This window comes from Camelus dromedarius, chromosome 18, assembly GCF_036321535.1.
Source record: "Camelus dromedarius isolate mCamDro1 chromosome 18, mCamDro1.pat, whole genome shotgun sequence".
NCBI classification, from domain to species: Eukaryota; Metazoa; Chordata; class Mammalia; order Artiodactyla; family Camelidae; genus Camelus; species Camelus dromedarius.
In genome coordinates, this window is record NC_087453.1 from 7,622,268 (window position 1) to 7,639,579 (window position 17,312).

At 49.2% G+C, this 17,312-nt stretch overlaps 1 protein-coding gene across 1 annotated transcript in view; it reads left to right on the forward strand.

Annotated features, from left to right (window-relative positions):
- Nucleotides 1–3,967: 3,967 nt before the first annotated feature.
- ATP9A (ATPase phospholipid transporting 9A (putative)) overlaps nt 3,968–17,312 on the forward strand; it is a 121,745-nt gene continuing 108,400 nt past the window's right edge. The window contains exon 1 of the mRNA XM_031433609.2: nt 3,968–4,254. Coding sequence (XP_031289469.2) covers nt 3,968–4,254 — 287 coding nt within the window. The remainder of the gene's footprint in view (nt 4,255–17,312) is intronic.

The following is a 17,312-nucleotide window of genomic DNA, read 5'->3' on the forward strand; positions in this document are numbered from 1 at the left end:
AGTTTATTTTATCCTGAAGGGATAATTGTGAGTCCTTAAATTAAAAGCAGGGAAACGTGTGACCTTCTACAGCATCTGTCGATACACCTGGTGTTGAAATTTAGGTTTTCCCTTTCTCCTATTTACTTCTCACGAATCAGTTTTTTGTTCTGTTTGTTTTGCATTTTAATGCTTGCTGACTACTCTGGAGGCTTTCAGGCCATCCTGATGGGAGAAACCCTTTTCACTGACCTCCCTAAATGTCCTGAGTTCATTATCATGGTGGAGGCTGATTCTACATCTTCATGTTCTCATGGGGAGAAGCCCACAGTGGAGGAAGAAGAAACTGTCATGGAATTTAGTAGGACTGCTAATCTGGGATTCCACAGACCAGGACGTTGTTTTTAGAAATAGGGGAGAAATAGGATGGAATTGCTTAGGGCTGCTAACTTTTTATCAAGTAAGAGTGATGAACAAAAGCACATTTCTTTCACATTGCCCTGTTGTATTATTCACATGGCATTTTGTACTCTCTGAAATGTTTACTTGTTTATTTTATGTCTGTCCTGTTAAAACATCACATTTTAAAAAGGGAAAATCAGGGCTCCTACAAATGTCAAAGATTTTATCCACAGGTTTACAGCCGATTGAAAGGAGAACTGAAAGAACTCCCATATTTCAGGCAATCAGGAAAGTTGGAGTTAATTTACATAAAGATGCAAAAAATGGTCAATATCCACAGGGCTGTAATCAATTGCACTCCTTTGGACAAAATTCATCTGCATTTCAATGGAGAAGAATCATTTGTAGTTCTACCAGTTTTCTGCTAGCTGGAGAGTTGTAAAATAGCTCAAAGACAGTGAAAGACACAGGTAACCTGGAAGAGTGTGCTAGACAGGTCATCCAGTCACCTTGTGCATTTCAGCCTTTTATCACCTCTAAGAACCAGCAGAGCCCTCAACCCTGGGCAACAGGGATTGTGTGTCTTGTTTTGTTTCTCCAAATTGTACACTTCTTTTTTTTAATTTAAAAATTATTTTATTTTTATTAAAACAAATTTTTGGTAGGGGGATGTAATTAGGTTTACTTATTTTTAATGGGGGGCGGGGGGGGGGGAGCCTGGGGATGGAACCCAGGACCATGTGCATGCTAATCAGGCACTCTACCACTGAGCTACCCTCCAAGATCGCGTGTCTTATTAACTGTACATCCCAGTACCTGGGATATTGTAGGTCCTCAGTGAAGGTTACTTGAATGAAAGATTGAATGTTCAGTGGTCTTTTCCTTAACGTCTTTTCCCTAGTGTCTTTTTGGAGGTAAGAACAGTAGCACACAAAGTCATGTTATTAAATCCTAGCTATAGTTGCTTGTGGAACGCGCTTATGGAGTTTTTTCCCTGAAAAGGGGGTGGGGAGTGGGAAGATGAGATTAGTGTTAGAGACTCAGTCTAACCAGAGGTTTAAAAATTATTTAATATCACATTCCAGCTCCATGGGTCTCAACTAGGGACCATCTTGTTCTCCAGGGACACTTCGCAATGTCTGAAGACATCTCTGGTGGTCTTAAGCTGAGCTGCTACTGGTATGTGGTGGTTGGAACCCAGGGTTGCTGCTAAACATCGTGCAGTGCACAGGACAGCCCCCCCAGCAAAGAAATATTCAGCCCAAGTGCCAGCAGTGCGGAGGTTGAGAAACTCTGCTCTAGGGAATGCCTGGGGCATTTGTTAAGAGACAATTCATTCAGAGAGAAGATTCTAGGAACCACAAGAACTTCATTTCTTCTCTCCCCAGCCTGAGTTTACCGAAAACATTTTTATTGATTCTTGCTCCCATTTTCCCCACCTCCACTTCTCCCCTAGTAGTGCCCTTGACTTCTTGTTACTTACCACCAACACTCTATAAGCAGCCAGCGTGGAATCCATGGAAATGGGGCTCATGGTAAGCTGGGCTGAGAGTCTCAGGAGAGAGTATGACTTGGGTCCACCAACTATTGGTGAGGTTGGTGACCTCTGTGGGCCTCAGAGGTCTGATTTCTGGAAAGAAGATGCTGGACTAGGTTGGCTTACTTGTTAAAGACCTTTCTGCTCCAGGCTTCTAGAGGTCTGCAGCCTACTGTACCCAAGGCCTGCTGGATGGAGAGGGCTATCAGGGGCCACTGAAAGGGGCTGCTCTTCAGAAAGCAGGACCCTGAGGTGACCAGTCCTAGGACCATGGGAAGAAGGCTGGGCTGGACCAGGAAGAGACATGCTGTGCCCCTCATCCCATTCTCACCCCATCACTGCCCCAGCTCTGCTCCTGTCCTGGAACCCTGGCACCTTTCCTACAGGCCCCACGGGCTCTCTGCTATCTCACGCAAACATCTGGATCTCTCTCAAGAAAAGATAAAAGACTTCAATTGCCTCCCTTCCCGAGGGACTGCCTTGCTGGAAGGGACTCTTAAAGTGTCTTCTGCAATGATTATAAAAATGCACTGGAAGAAATTTGGAAAAGGCAAAGGCAATAAAAATCGCCTCTCTTCTCATATGACAATGTTATTATATTTCATCAAAACAACAGCTCACTGTTGATGGAACATCAGTTGTGTGGGGGACTGTGGATTAAAGGGTCACAATCTCTTTGGTCTTTTCTGTCACCTTGTGTGGTAATGGAGCTTGGAGAAGAAGGTCTGCAGTGGGTGGAATTTGAGAGGGGCCCTCTGGGGAGCAGGTGGGAGAGGGTGGGGCCGCCTCTGATGCCATAATTGGTGGGTCAGGATGTTACATTTCCTCTACTCAATAAGCCTTTACTATTGACTGTGTGTTATGCTATGTGTGGGGCACTGTCTCGGTACAGAGAGAAAGCAGAAAGCAAAGCAGACCAGCCAAAGAATGCTGTTTTCCCTTCAAAGGTGCAATGCAACAACTTCCACTGACATGCTTTTCTTGAGGAATGTCATTGGGACATGAGATAAGTCACACTTCTTGGTTTGGGGTCTGCCTTCCTTTACCCAGGGGCCCAGACACAGCAATCGAATTCAAGGGCACCCGCACCCCACATGAAATGTATTGGGTGTACCTACTTAAAAACGTCCTTTGGTTGCAATAGGTTAGTTTACACGGTATAACCCTTGCAGGCTCTTCCATCATTGTTTCAACTTCCCTCCCTCCTTCCTTCACCACTATTCATTTTCTGTTCTCAAAATTTTATCAGGCCCTTTGGAAGGTAGTGGATCCTGGACACTGTGTGAGGGAGTGTGTAAGTGCAGATGAGGGTCGGGGTGAAGGAGTCCCGTGTATGTGACTGTGAATCAGTGCGGATGAATGTGTCTGTGTGACTGAGAGGGCACGTGTGTCAGCCCCAAGGGAGGTGAGTGAGAGAGAATGAGGGTGTGCAGGTGCGTGAGTGCACGTGTGTGGTTGTTACTCTCCGGGATCCAGGTGAGAAAGTGAGGATGATGGGTGAGGGGCCGGGAAAGCGGAGTGAGGTAGGGTGTGTGTCCCTGTGTGATTGTGTTTCCTGGTGATTGTGTTTCCTGGGGGCACGTGTGTGTGAGGCCTGAGATCCAGGATGGAGAAGGTAGCTAATGGTGAGTGCGGCAGGGTGTGTGGGTAGAGTTGTGAGTGTGTGGTTGTGAATGTCGGATGCTGGTGGGGAGTGAGCAGGTGAGAGAGAGTGTGTGTGTGTGTGTGTGTGTGTGTGTAGGGCTCGCGTGTGAATGTGAGAATGGACGCAAAGTGCTAGGTGAGCGTGGCTGCGTGTGCACCGATGCGCGTGTGCACCGATGCGCGTGTGCTTGTGAAAGTCGGAAGTCGGCGGGGGGCGGGGGCCGGGCGCGCGCGCGCACGGCGGGGCGTGGGCGTGGGGCGCGTGGCCGGGTGGGCGCGCGTGGGGGGCGCGCGGCGCGGGCCGGGGGCGGGGACACTGCGGCGGCGGCGGCGGCGGCGCGGACACAGCCGGCCGCCCCCCGTGGCAGGCGCGGGGCGAGCGGGCGCGGCGCGGAGCTCGGGCCCATGGTGCGCCCGTGTCCGTCGGTCGGGCCGCGCGGGCGGCTCCGCGCGTGGCCCGGCGCTCGCGAGCTCGCCCCCTCGCTGCGGGCCCGGCCCGCCCGCTGCCGCCGCCTCCTCCCCCGGGGCGGCGCGGCGCCGGCGGGCGGCGGCGCGGAGGCCGGACCGGGCGGCGGCCCAGGCGGCGCGGGGGGCGCGGCGGCCAAGGCGGGCGGCGCAGGAGACATGACGGACAACATCCCGCTGCAGCCGGTGCGCCAGAAGAAGCGGATGGACAGCAGGCCCCGCGCCGGGTAAGCGGGGCCCGGGGCCGGCCAGTCGCCCTCCTTTGTCCGCGCGCGGCTGGAGCCTGGCTCTCGGGCCGCCGGGCCGGGCCTGACAGGTTGGCCGGCGCCATGAGCCGGCGGCCGGGCCCAGGAGGCGGGCGGGGAGGGGGTTCGGCTCAGCTCCAGCCCCGGCCCCGGCCCGGGGTCCCTGGCTCGATTGGGTCCCTTTTGGGCCCAAGCGTCCGGCTGCCTCGCGCCCCTTCCCACTTTCCTTTAGAAACCCGGAGAAGCCGGCGGGCCCGCCCAGCGCTGTTTACACGCGCGTGGAATTGGGATCAGCCTTGCCTTTTAACCATTTTATTGTTTCCTGATTAGTCCTCGTTGTTGTAATGCCGATTTGTTCAGTATCAAACCGTGCTCTGCGCGTGGAACAGCCCTCGGGAGCCCGGATATGTTCAGTTTATGGGGGGGGGGGTTGGCACGGCCTCCTCTGCAGACGCGCCGCGGGGTCCCCGTCAGCACCTCTGGCTCCCAGCCCCCGGAATGCCGCCTTCCCCTCCCGGCCCTGGCTGGACCCGTACCGGCAGCCGCAGGAGGGCGAGAGGGGCTCCTTCTGGTCGATTGGAGACCCTCCGCGCACAGTTCCCCACTATTTGATGGAAAGAGCCCCCTGGCAGGAGTAGGGGTCGCCACCTGCTGTGCCTTCCCGCATTGGCAGACCCTTGGGCAGCCTAGTGAGGGTGTTTCCCGCACTTGGAGGGAGAGGACGGGCTGATATTTTGCGCCCTGCCCTCTTTCTATTCGGAGGATGGCAATGACCTGTTGAGGTTTTAAGGGGCTGTGGCATCGTCTGCGACACTTGGGAATAAGGATTGAGGGGATCTGGCTAAAATGCAGATTCTCTGACCCCGCACAGACCCGCCAATCAGTTCTTGGGGGTAGGACCTGGAAACGGGCATTTTCCGAGGCTGCCCAGGTGAGGCTGATGTCCAGTGAAGGCCGAGGACGGCAGCTGGGCGGGGCTGGGCCTCTGGGACCCGCCCTTCCTTTGGCGTCCTGCTCCCTTTGGGCACTTCCCTGTGGCCGCAGCTTTTTGCGGCGTCAGTTGCTTGATGCGGGGGATGGGGAGGGTGAACCCCGAGGGTGGCTTCACTAGGTGTCCATCGAATTGTAAAAAGGAAAAAGTGAGTGATGTCAGCTGCCATTTTGTGGGGTCTTTGTCCCCGTCTCTCTTAAATCTTCCGGTGAGGAGGCCCCATTTCTATAATACAGAGGAGGAAACGAGCTCAGGGAGGTCAAGGACTGCTGGGAAGATGCTGCAAAATGCAGACTGAGTCAGGATCCCAGAAACCGACAGCCCTCCACCCCTTCCTTCACTGGTCGCCTGTGTTTCAGTCCTGACTACTCGTGGCTGAAGAATGACAATTAACCTGAGCCCTATGCCTGGAATAGTGCCTGCGTGTAATACAGCCCTCAGTAAATGTCTCAGTGAATTCATATGGTCAGTGGGCTCTAAAATTCTCTAGTCATTAATTCATGCCACAAACAATTATAAAATGCCTCTTATGTGTGGAGGCTGTGCAGGGGGCCTGGGGGGCAAAGATGAGGTAAACAAGCCCAGACTAAGAAGGGCCGGTGTCTAGACCCTGGCTGTGCATTGGAATCACCTGGGGAGCTTAAGTGCTCAGTGGTCATGGACAACACCCTTAGCATGCACAAGGTCCTGGGTTCAATCCCTAGTACTTCCATTAACAACAACAAAAAAAGAATCTGGGGTGGGACCTGAGTATCTATTTTATTTTTTTCAAAGCTTCCTTAATGTACTGACATAGTTGAGAACCTCTGATTCAGTGCTTGAGATGAAAATGCAAGTAATTATTTAAAAGTGATGATTATCATGGTAGGAATATGCACCATTAATATGGGGGCCCAGAGGGAGTGGTGCAGACAGTTGGGAAAAAAGATTTGTTTGGTATTGAAGTGTAGGATCACTCATCCTTTGGAATTTGCCACTTTAGTACTAATTTATTTCCTGCACAGTGGCATGAATTCAGAGTCAAGCCATGTGTCTGGAATCTCAGGCATTTGCGTATGTGTTCCTGTATTTAATCTGCATTTTTAGGAGTAGCCTTGTCAAGGTGGGGATCTTGGTGTTTGGAAACACTTTTGGAAGCAGAAGAGGTGGAAAGACTTCCTGAAGTTTAAGTGGGATGTGAGTTCAGAGAAGCAGCAGTTGTATATGGGATGGGACAGGCTCTCTGCTGGGCATTGGAGATAAGTGGCTGTGTTTTAATCCTCGTAACTATGAATTTTTGGTGTTAGTTTCCTCATTTTATAGACAAAGAAACTAAGATTCAGTGATACTGAATAATCTGTTGGAGGTTCTAGGGCTAGTTGGTATGAGGGGGTGGATTTGAACCTGATCAACTCATTTAACCTAATGGCTCTAAGCTTAGGATCATTGAAGGAATTTGTGGTTAAAAAAAAGCGGGAACATAGGTGCCACGTGTCCCAGGAGACAGAGTGTAGTTAGTCCTGGGGTCACTCAGCATGTGTTGCCACGACCATGGAATTTATTTGCTTGAGGAATCCCGTAGCCCCAAAGCTCTTTTCTTGAGAAAGTTACCACATCCTGATGTTGAGAAGACTATTACAATGGTTTCATTAGGAAACAGGGCATTTGCCTCACTTTGCTGGAAACCATTTTTCTGACATGTGCTTTGCTTCTGGCTCAGTGGGGTTCTCCTCTTGATGAATGAAACACCAGAGATGGATTTTTAGGAGTGCGGGCATGGGATTGGGGAGCTAGATTTGAGCCTAGTTTTGCCACATACTATCCATGTGACTTGGGAAAATTACTGCTTTACCTCTCTGGGTCTCAATTTTTTCATCTGTAAAGTGGGAGTAGCAATAATTATGTATACCTCCTAGGATTGTTTTGAGACTTAATCTATGTTAAATTTGGAACTCTTAAGTGCTCAATACATCCTAGGTGTTTCCTGGGGCAAAAAATGATAATTAGGTCTTTATGTAAGGTTTCCTGTGGGGGATCTCCAGAGTACTTCTTTGAGAGGAGGGACCTTTGATGGTAGGAAGTTGAGAAATATTAAGAGGCTTCATTGCTCTTTCCTGATCAAATCCAGGACATGATTAAATACGTAAACTGTTCCATCCAGGTTTGTGGAGGCCCTGGTGTGATAGGTATCGTGGAAAGGTGAGGAGCCTGGGCTCTAGCAGAACTGAGACTTTGTTTTCTCTTAGTAATAATTCAGGGTTTTGTGGTCCAATTGGACAAGGATGCTTTGATTTTTGATGTATTGGGACTTGGGGGACTAGGAAATTTTAGCAAAAGAGCTATTTAGGTACATAGTCTTCTTCAACTTATTTTTAAAAAACACCTTTACTGATATATGATTTACATCAGATAAAGTGCACCCATTGTTACGGCACAGCTCATTGACTTTTTTTTTTTTTTTTAACAAATTTATAGAGTTTGTACAGCTATCACCACAATCCAGTTTTTGAACATTTCCATCACCCCCCTAAAAGTTCCCTGGTGCTTGTTTGCAGCTAATCCCAGGCTATCACGGATTTGCTTTTGTAGGTTTGCCCTTTCTGGAAATTTCATGTAGATAGAATTATACAATGTGTTGTCTTTGTGTCTGCCTTTTTTCACTTAGCATAGTTTTTATTTTTTAATTTAATTTTTTGGTACAATTTTAAAAGATTACTTACCATTTACAATTATTACAGAATATTGGTCATATTCTTCGTATTGTATAATACATCCTTGAGCCTATTTTACCCCCAGTAGTTTGTGCCTCCCCTCCCCCACTCCTGTATTGCCCCTCCTCCCCCGCCCCACTGGTAACCACTGGTTTGTTCTGTGAGTCTGCTTCTTTTTTGTTAGCATAATGGTTTTGAAGTTCCTTTCAACTGCTTAATAGAATTTCATTGTATGGATATGTTTTGTTTATTCATCAGGGTGGATGTTTGGAATATTTCCAGTTTGGGGCTATCATAAATAACATTTCTAAGAACATTCAAGTCTTTGTATAGGCATATGCTTCTATTTCTTTGTCTACTGAGAGTTTTTGAGATGAAGTTTGTCAGTCTTTCCTGTGTCTTCCATGACAGTACTGTGAGTTCTCCTGCCCCATCTTCTGTCTGACTGTTAAATGCTGCTGTTGTTCAAGATTTGGTCCTGGACCTCCTGGACCTTGGAAGTACGAGTTGAGCCTATCCATACCCATAGCTTCAGTGACCACCTTACTTGGGGAACCAAGTCCTCTGTCCTCCTCCAACTCCTCCTCTCAGTCTGGCCAGAGCCAAACTCAAGGTCTGGCTCCCACTGATACAGGAAAAATGGGGCATGAGAGGATGCCCGTGTCCCAGGCCTTGGACGAGTCCCTGGAATGCGCCCTACCAGGTGAGGGTCTTTGGCTTCATGCAGGAAAGTATTCAAGAGTGAGCCATAGTTGAGTGAAGGTAGATTTATTCAGAGAGATACATACCCCGTAGACAGAGTGAGGGCCATCTCAGAAGGCCAGAGAGGCCATGAGGCGTGGGGGTGGGTGTTTAGTTTAAAGTAAAAGTAGACACACACTCCATGGACAGAGTGTGGGCCATCTCACTCGGAAGGGAGAGCGGCGGCCTCAGAGCATGCGGTCAATTAGGAAAAATGAGATTGGCTCCAAGGTATAGGGGCCCTTCATTTCTATGGGCTCGGTAACTTCGAATGCTAACAAGTGGGAGGATTATTCCAGCTGCTTTGGGGAGGGGGCTGGGATTCCCAGGAACTGGGCCATCACCCACTCTTTGACCTTTTGTGGTCAGCCTTGAAACTGTCACGGCGCCTGTGGGAGTGCCAGTTAGCTATTGTATATGAGCGTATATTGAAGCTCAGGGTCTACTGGGAGTTGAATCACCCACTGTCTTGGTGCTAAATGCTGCATCATTCTTTTAGTGGCTGTGCCCTGCCCCCTACCCTCCTGTCTCACCGCCACCAGCCTGGTCTTCCTCCCTCTAGTGTTCCCGGGCACGGAGAGCGGCTGGGCTACCACTTCAGTGGCAGAATCTTGAAACCCAGGCACCATCCTGGATGCTGCCTCTGCCCTCATCTTCCTTTGCTTATCCTTTATCAGGACCTGCCACTTTTGCACCCTGAGTCACTCTGGAATCTGTCCACATCTCCCTTAGCATTGCTACCACCCGCCCCCCGCATCATCTTCATCACTATTATCATCATCGCCACTTGTCTCCCTGCGTCCATGCTGCTGATTGTCCGGTGAGGTCCCCACCTTGCAGCCAGAGAAAATGTGGCCATGTGTTCTGATCATGGAAATACGCTTCTCAAATTCCTCTAGTGCGCCATCTCACTAGATGCTCTGGCCCTGCACTGCCCAACAAGGTAGTCATGTGGCTATTTAAATCCAGGTTGAAAATAATTAAAGTTAAATAAAATAAAAAATTTCAGTTATTCAGTGGCAGTAGCCACATTTCAGTGTCCAGTACCCATATGTGGCCAGTACCTGCTGTGTTGGTTGGCACAGATACAGGCGTTCGCACCATCACAGAAAGTTCTGTTGGACAGTGCTGCTGGGCCCTTGCCTCCTTCCAGTCTTATCCCCACGCGCTTTGACCCCTTCCTCATCCAGCCACGTGGCCTGTGTTCATTATCTCCTCCCTGGCTCCCTCTGGATGCAGGGCCTTTGCACATGTTGTTATCTGCCTGGAATGTCCTTCTCTCCCCCTTCATCTAGTCAAAGCTCTTCCAGTAGCTACACTGGGATCTCACGTCCTCAGGGAGGGAGGCTTCCCAGACATTCCCACTAGAGATCAGATCCCACTCTAGGAGCCTCTCAGAACACCTGCTCCTCTTCTTTCTTGCACAGTTGCAATTTGACATGTGCTTGTGTGATCATTTGGCTTGGGAACACCATGGGGCCCGGCTGGTGACAAGTTAATCACCGTCATAGAGAACCTGGCACAGAGTAGGTGCCCAACCAAACCTTTCTGAGAGAAAGGATACTTGAAGCAGATCTCCAGTTTATAAAAGAAGCAGAGCAAAGCCTCTGCTCCCGGGAATGGGGAGAGAGAAGAACCTTTTCTAGATGGTCCAGGCAGAAGTCTAGACGTTCTTAACTGTAAGTCGGTAAGATGTCTATTGGACGTTCTAAAACTGCTGCTTACTGCTCATCTGCTCATGTGTCTTCCTGACTCAGAGGTCTTCCCTGGTTGATGGGATCAAGTCTGCATGTCTTAACCACACGATGGTCTGAGAGTGGAGGTGGGGATGCCTACAGAATTTGCAGTGTGAGAACCAAAAGAAGGGAATCACAGGCAAGGAGAAGACACCCCTGGTCCCCTCGGTCTGCCTTTATCTCTTTCCCTCCACCGGCATCAGCTTAGGTGGTGGCTGGGTTTGTGAGATGACTTAATTGTCATCTTTAAGTACAGGACCCATGTTCTAATGAAGATTTTTTTTTGGTGTATGATTGATATGCAAATCTTATAAGCGACACTAATACAGATGCAAAAAGTCAAACATTTAATGGAAAAGACTCAGCATGAAATCTGGGTTGCTCCAGAGATTACAGCATGTATGGTCCTCAGAGATGCCCATATTCTGATCCCCCGGACCTGAGAATGTGTTTCCTTACATGGCAGAAGGAATTTTGCAGATATGACTTAAGTTCGTGATTTTGAGATGGGGAGACTGTCGTGGATTATCGAGGTGGGCCCAGTGTCATCTCAGGCATCCTTGAAAGAAAGGATGTAGGAGAGTGAGCCTCAGAGTCAGAGAGCCTGGAAGATGCTATACTGCTGGCCTGAAGATGGAGAAAGGACCCCCAGGAAAGGGATACAGGTGGTGTCGAGAAACTGGAGAAGTCAGGGAAGGGGTTCTCCCCTGGAGCCTCCAGGAGAAACACAGCCCTGCCGACACTTTGAGTTTAGCCCCATGAGACCCATTTTGGACTCCCGACCTCCAGCTCTGTAAGATAGTCCGTTTGCGGTGATTTGTCACAGCAGCAAGGAGAACCTAACGCAGATGGTGTATCCTGCAGACCTGGAGGACAGTCTTGCCGCAGGCTTCAAACCCCAGGGAGCCCCTGCCTGGCGGGTGCAGCAGAGGCATCTCAGGGCTCATGCTTACGTTTTTGCTTGGGGGACAGAATTTACATCTACAGGTTGCTTGGCTCCTTCCCTGACCACGGAGGAGAACTAGTGTTTGCTTAGAATCTGTAGTGTTTCCACACTCAGGCTGCACGGTGGCCCTTTGATGTTGGTATGTTTTTGTCCTTGTTTTATTGGTAAGGAAACTGAGGCTCAGAAAGGTTGAGCAATTAATCTGGGTCCAGAAGGAGTGGCAGAAACTAACAGAACGCCAGAGTCTGCACTGGGGGCACTGGGGAGTGTTTCTCCGAGCAGCCGGGGCTGGCGGCTGGAAGGTGTTTGATCAGCTCTGTCCCTTCAGTGCAGTTTTTCTCTGTTGGTTTGTTTCTCCCTCCAGTAACAATGAATTATTATTATTATTTTTTTGCCAGGTGACCGCAGGATAGAGAATTTGGGAGTGGTGGTTGTTGACTGTATATTGCATTTTGAAGCTGCTGTAAGAATAAAGATAAGGATATTATAGGCCATAATCTGAAATTCTCAGGACAGGATGCTGGGTTTGTTGCTTTGTGGTTAAGAGTTTGGATTTCAGGGTTACAGGCTTAGGTTAAGGTATCAGTTTTGCCATTTTACAACTTTTATAACTCCAGACCCCTGTCTTTCCCTCTCTGTGCCTCAGTTTCCTCTTCCGTAAAATGGGGACATAGTTAGAGTGCCCGCGTGGCCAGGCATAATACATGCAAAGTAGATGTGAGCCCTGGGAGAATGTCAGGAATTGTTGTTATCACAGCCTGGAGGGGAGGACCAAGCCTCAGATGGACTCTGGCACCGGGTAACGTTATCTCCTCTTCTTTCTAGAACTTTGTAGAGAGTCTGGTTGAGTAAGAACTCTGGCCAGAAAATGGCCCCAGAGGACTTGACTGCCAGCAGCCATCTCAGACCTCAAGTGATGGAGTCCGTGGTGACCCGGATGCCGCAGGCCTGGTACTCCTGCCGGACCAGGACCAGGGTGAATCAGTGGTGCGGATTCACTGTTCACGTGAACCGAAAAGAACACTGCCCTTCGCGTGAAGGGGGCCTTTAGAGGGGTGCATTTATTCAGTTGGAAGCTCTGAACTTTTTACTGAAGCTGCCACTTCTAATTTGTGGTGTTAAAATGTCTTTCCCTTTTGACCCGATGGGGGTAGTATGAGGTGTAGGTACAGTTGATGCTCATTATTTGCTGGAGTTCTGTCCGTAGAGTCCCCGCCCACACCGAGTTCGTGCACAGTGAGTCACTACTGCGGACACAAAGGGTTAGGTTCCTGTGAGCCTCTGGTCACAGTATTTTTTGTCAGCTGATCAATATAGAACCGTGTGTGAGGTATGTGTCTGTCGAAAGACACTGTATTTAAGTATATTGTTGGTTTGTTAGCGTTGCGCTACCAACCAGCAGCGCAGCTCCTGCCGTGAAGGACGCGTGTGTAACACGTGTACTTTTCTCCGTGAGACGCCCCACGAGCAACTTGCTTTTGGGAACGCTGGACTGTGCCGGGGCCGTTTTAAACAGAGAAGTAGATAACAAGAAGCACAAAGTGCGGGAAACATGGCACCACGGAGACCACGAAGAAGACACCTGTGTGCGCAGGAGCATGGAGGCGGAAGGGCAGAGCCTCCCTGCTCAGCTGGCGCCGGGCGTGTGCGGAGGGCTCTCCGCGCGTGTCCGGGAGTGGGCACCAGGGTGCTGAGTACTGCTTCTGAGGTTACAGATGTGAGGCAGCAGGTAAATTAGCAAATACAAACCCCACAGGTAAGGAGGGCCCACTGTGGGCAGGTGTGTGTGTGTTTTCGGTGTCTGTTGGCACAGAGGAGGTGGTAGTAGGTGTACCAGCTTGGGGGGCTGTGGGGGGAGCAGAAGGGGGGATTGTGCTGGGGGTGAAGTCCACAGACCCCAGCCCTCCTCTCTCCGTGGTGGGAAGTTGCATTAACAGCTCTTTGCTGCCCGGGATGAGAGTGGTCGGAGCATCGCTGACAGCGGCCCGTGGGAAAGGGCTCTTTGCACCCCTGGCCAGCCCAGCTGCACTTGTGCCGCCCCCAGCCCGTTACAGAACCCCTGCCGTGGGCTGTCCCCGGTGTTGACTAAGACTAGACCAGGTGCTCCCTGCCCACGCCGGTCACAGGCAGTGACACCGGAATGACAGACCCAGGGAGAGACGCCAAAGGGTAGAGCATGGGTGCAGGAGCTGTGCCTGCCGGGGCCTCCCTGCGGAAGGGCACTGAGCCACCTGCACACCAGCCCCTTAGGAAGCAGGGCGGTCATTTGACCTTGAGCTCAGCCATCTGTGCAGCAAGTGGGAAGGAAGGGCGCTGAATGATCCATCTTTGGACTTTGGGCTGTTGCTTCTCAGAACAGAAAGTTCTTTTACTATCTCTACCCAGATGCAAATAAAGAAAGTCATTAATTAGGGTCAGCCATACTTCATAGCTACCTTTGGGAAGGGACAGGAAGTGCCTCTGGCTTTACTCCTGAAAGGGAGTAGACTTGGGTTTAATTTGGAAAGAAAAGGACTAGTTGTAATATATTTTTCGGTGACTTTTACCTAAAGAGAATGGTGCTGATTTTTTAAAAAGCTAGTGTCTGTTTTTTGTACGTGACTTTGATTCATCGATTTAGGTATTCAGAGCTTGGCCTGTGGGGAACATTGCCAAAGATCACTTTAGGTGGCTCACGGCCGGACGTTGAAAGGTTAGCAATTATTTTGATAGTTCCCTCTGTTTGTGCCGAGTGATACTTGTTTTCTCCTTGTAGTCGTGACAGGAAGTTTCCTTGTAGAATATGATTTAGTAAAAACAGAGTCGACTTAAAGAAAAGCATGCAGTCAGCGACGTTCAGGAGGCAGTAGGTGTGTCCATGTAATGCCTGCCCTTTAGAGAGGGGTGGCATGGGCTAAAATGATGCTGTCGGTCCAAAAATATCCTATTGTTCTTACAAGGGGGAAAGAAATGGGATAACCTGGCTGTGTTAATAGATTAAAAAAAATTTTTTTAATTTTGCCAGGTTGTCCATGAAAAACACGTGGGATCTTATTATTGCTTTTTGTCATTGTCTAAAGTTTTCGAGGGTTGTGGGAGAGGACAGTTGGAAGGGACCCTGAGGAAAGAAAGCTTTCTCACGTGAGTTGGGAAGCCGGGTAGGCAGGAGGCTCATGTCTCCTCCCAGTGAGATCTCTGGGGCCTTTGCTGAACCCCAGGGAAGAGCCCGTGGGCAGCCCTCCCCACTGGCAGCCCCCTGCCCTCCCCGCCTGGCTGGCCTGGCTGGCCGTCTGCCGTGCTGCAGGGTGCAGTGGGGATTGGCCAGTTTAGACCTCAGGATTCACAGCCTTGGCACTTCTGCAGTTTTGAGTTTGATAATTCTCTGTTGTGGGCGCTGTCTTGTTGCAGCATCCTTGGCCTCCTCCCACTAAGATGCCAGAAGCACCCTGCCCTCACTTGGGACAACCAGATTGTCTCCAGACATTGCCGTGGCCCTTGGGGGAGAAGGAGTGAGCAAAATAGCAGCTGTTAGGACCCTCTGGGTGAGTGGGGTGAATGTGCACTGTGAACAGCCATATCCCGTATTGTCCGCTTAAGGTGACTCATCCTGTCTTAAAAAAAAGAAGAAGAAAAACTTGTTGGGCAAGAAATTCACGTTTGGATTCTGTTCTTAACTATGAGTTCAGTTTCTCATTTAGTAACTAAGGAAGCAGTGAGCTGTTGGAAGAGAACATTTGGGAAGTGACTTGTGTCCTTCCCCAAATTTACAGGTCGATGTCCTAATCCAGCACCTCAGAAAGTGACTGTATTTGGGGACAGGGCCTTTAAAGAGATGATTAAATGAAAATGAGGCCGTTAGGGTGGACCCTAATCTAATCTGAGTGGTGTTCTAAGAAGAGGAGATTAGGACCCAAGGAGAGACCCCAGGGGTGAGAGGAAAGGTCTCGAGGACACAGAGAGAAGGTGGCCCTGTGCCAGCCAAGGAGAGAGGCCTCAGAAGGTACCAAATCTGCTGACACCTTGATCTTGGACTTCCCAGCCTCCAGCACTATGAGAAAATAAACCTCTGTGGTTTAAGCCACCCAGCCTGCAGTGCTTTTTGCTGGCAGCCTGAGCAGACTAATATAGGAAGCATCTCATGGTTATTTTGGGAGGTTAGGACTCTCTTGGTGTTATTAATAAACCCTTATTTTTAAACCGATGAGGAGTTAGTTCTTCAGTGATTTGCTTCAGACAGTCCAGTCCGGGGAGCTCTCTGTAAGCACGTTGCAAAGTCATGTCCACTAGAGCTGAGTGGCCTCCCCCCACCCCCAGGAGTAACCCTAAAACACATACCACGTGGTCCACAGGGTGGAGGCACTGTCCCCAGACGTTTCCTTTTGCTTGTGGAGTTGACAGTCGTCACACTTGCAGCCTGTGCTTTGGATGGTTGGTTTGTTCACTCTCGTCACTAGGGTTGTGCTAGATTAATGTGATGAGAATCATATTAGTCGCTAACCCCAAATGTGTGCTTATCAGGGGCCCCGCACTCCTGCGAGCCTGACGGAGATCATCGCATTTAATCCTCCCGGTAGCCCTACTTGACAGATGATGGGCTGGGATGGTTTTGGTTAGACAACTCAAAAGCTCATTTCAGTTTTTTATATTATTACTGTTACTTGTTTTGTTTTATGAACAGTGCCTGGGCCATAGCAGGCAGTTTACAAATATTTGTTGTATGGATTTTTTTTTCCTTTTCTAAAAAATTGAAGTACAGTCAGTTTACCACGTTGTGGCAATTTCTGGCGTACAGCCTGATGTTTCAGTCATTTCAGTTTTTCAAAAGGCTCATTTTACTTTGACTTCATGCAGCGAGTTGTCTCTTGCAACCTGTCTCCATGCTCTTTCCTATTTGAGCTTTTCTGTAACAGCCATTTATAGCAGATGATTTTTGTGGAGGGGTAAGGAATTGGGGATTTGCGACGCTTCAGTGATTTGGAGGTGTATGTGTGTATGTACTCCATCGTTCCTGGTGGAGGCTGAGAGCAGAAATGTGATGGAGGAAAATTCTAGAAACTTCAAATTATCCCAGTGACTGTAAATTCTTCAGAAACATAGTATCTGATTTCAGAGTTAGTTTACGTATTGATCCTTATTTTCTTAATTCACTGTAGGAGAGACAGTCATGCTAATGGGAGGAAAAGTGCAGAACTTTTATTTCTAAAACGTATGTACTCACCCCGTAAAAGGAAATGGTTTGAATCTGAATACTTTTTAGCTTTTATACAGTCAGTCCCCATAAAAATCCAAATAAAATTTAAAACTGGAGAACTCCTCCATCCCCTCCTCTCCCCTCTGTTTTTCTTCTCCCCAAATTAAGGGCGGTTAGAGGCTCTCATACAAAGAAGGACATGGTGGTGTCCAGGTGAATCAGAGGAGCAGGTAGTAAACAGATCAGAACACTTGTCCTACCTGGCAGGTTTTTTTTTTCCCCCAAATAAGCTGATTGAAAATATGCATATAGACACAAACATACATATACACATGCAGAAAAGTGCGCAGATCATAAGCAGGCAGCTTGATGAATTTTCATGAAGTGAACACCCTCCTGTAACCAGCAGCAGACAAACAGGCTGTGACCTCAGAAGCCTTCTCTTGCCTCCTTCCTCCCCCTTAGTCTGTACCCCGACTTCCAACAGCAGAGGTCGGTTTGGCCTGCTTTTGACCTTCAGGTAAATGTAGTCACGTAGCACATACTCCCTGTGCCTGTTTTTTCTTACTCTGTGTTTTGTTGATAAGGGTTGATCACATTGTACGTGTATTACAGTTCATTCATGTCTATCGCCATGTGAAGTCATTGCATGAAAACAGTTGACCCCGGAACAATGAGGGGGATGGGGACGTTGACCTCTGAGCAGTCCAAAATCCCAGTGCTGGTGCTGCCATCTCTGCCGCAAAAGCCGAGAAATTCATGGATG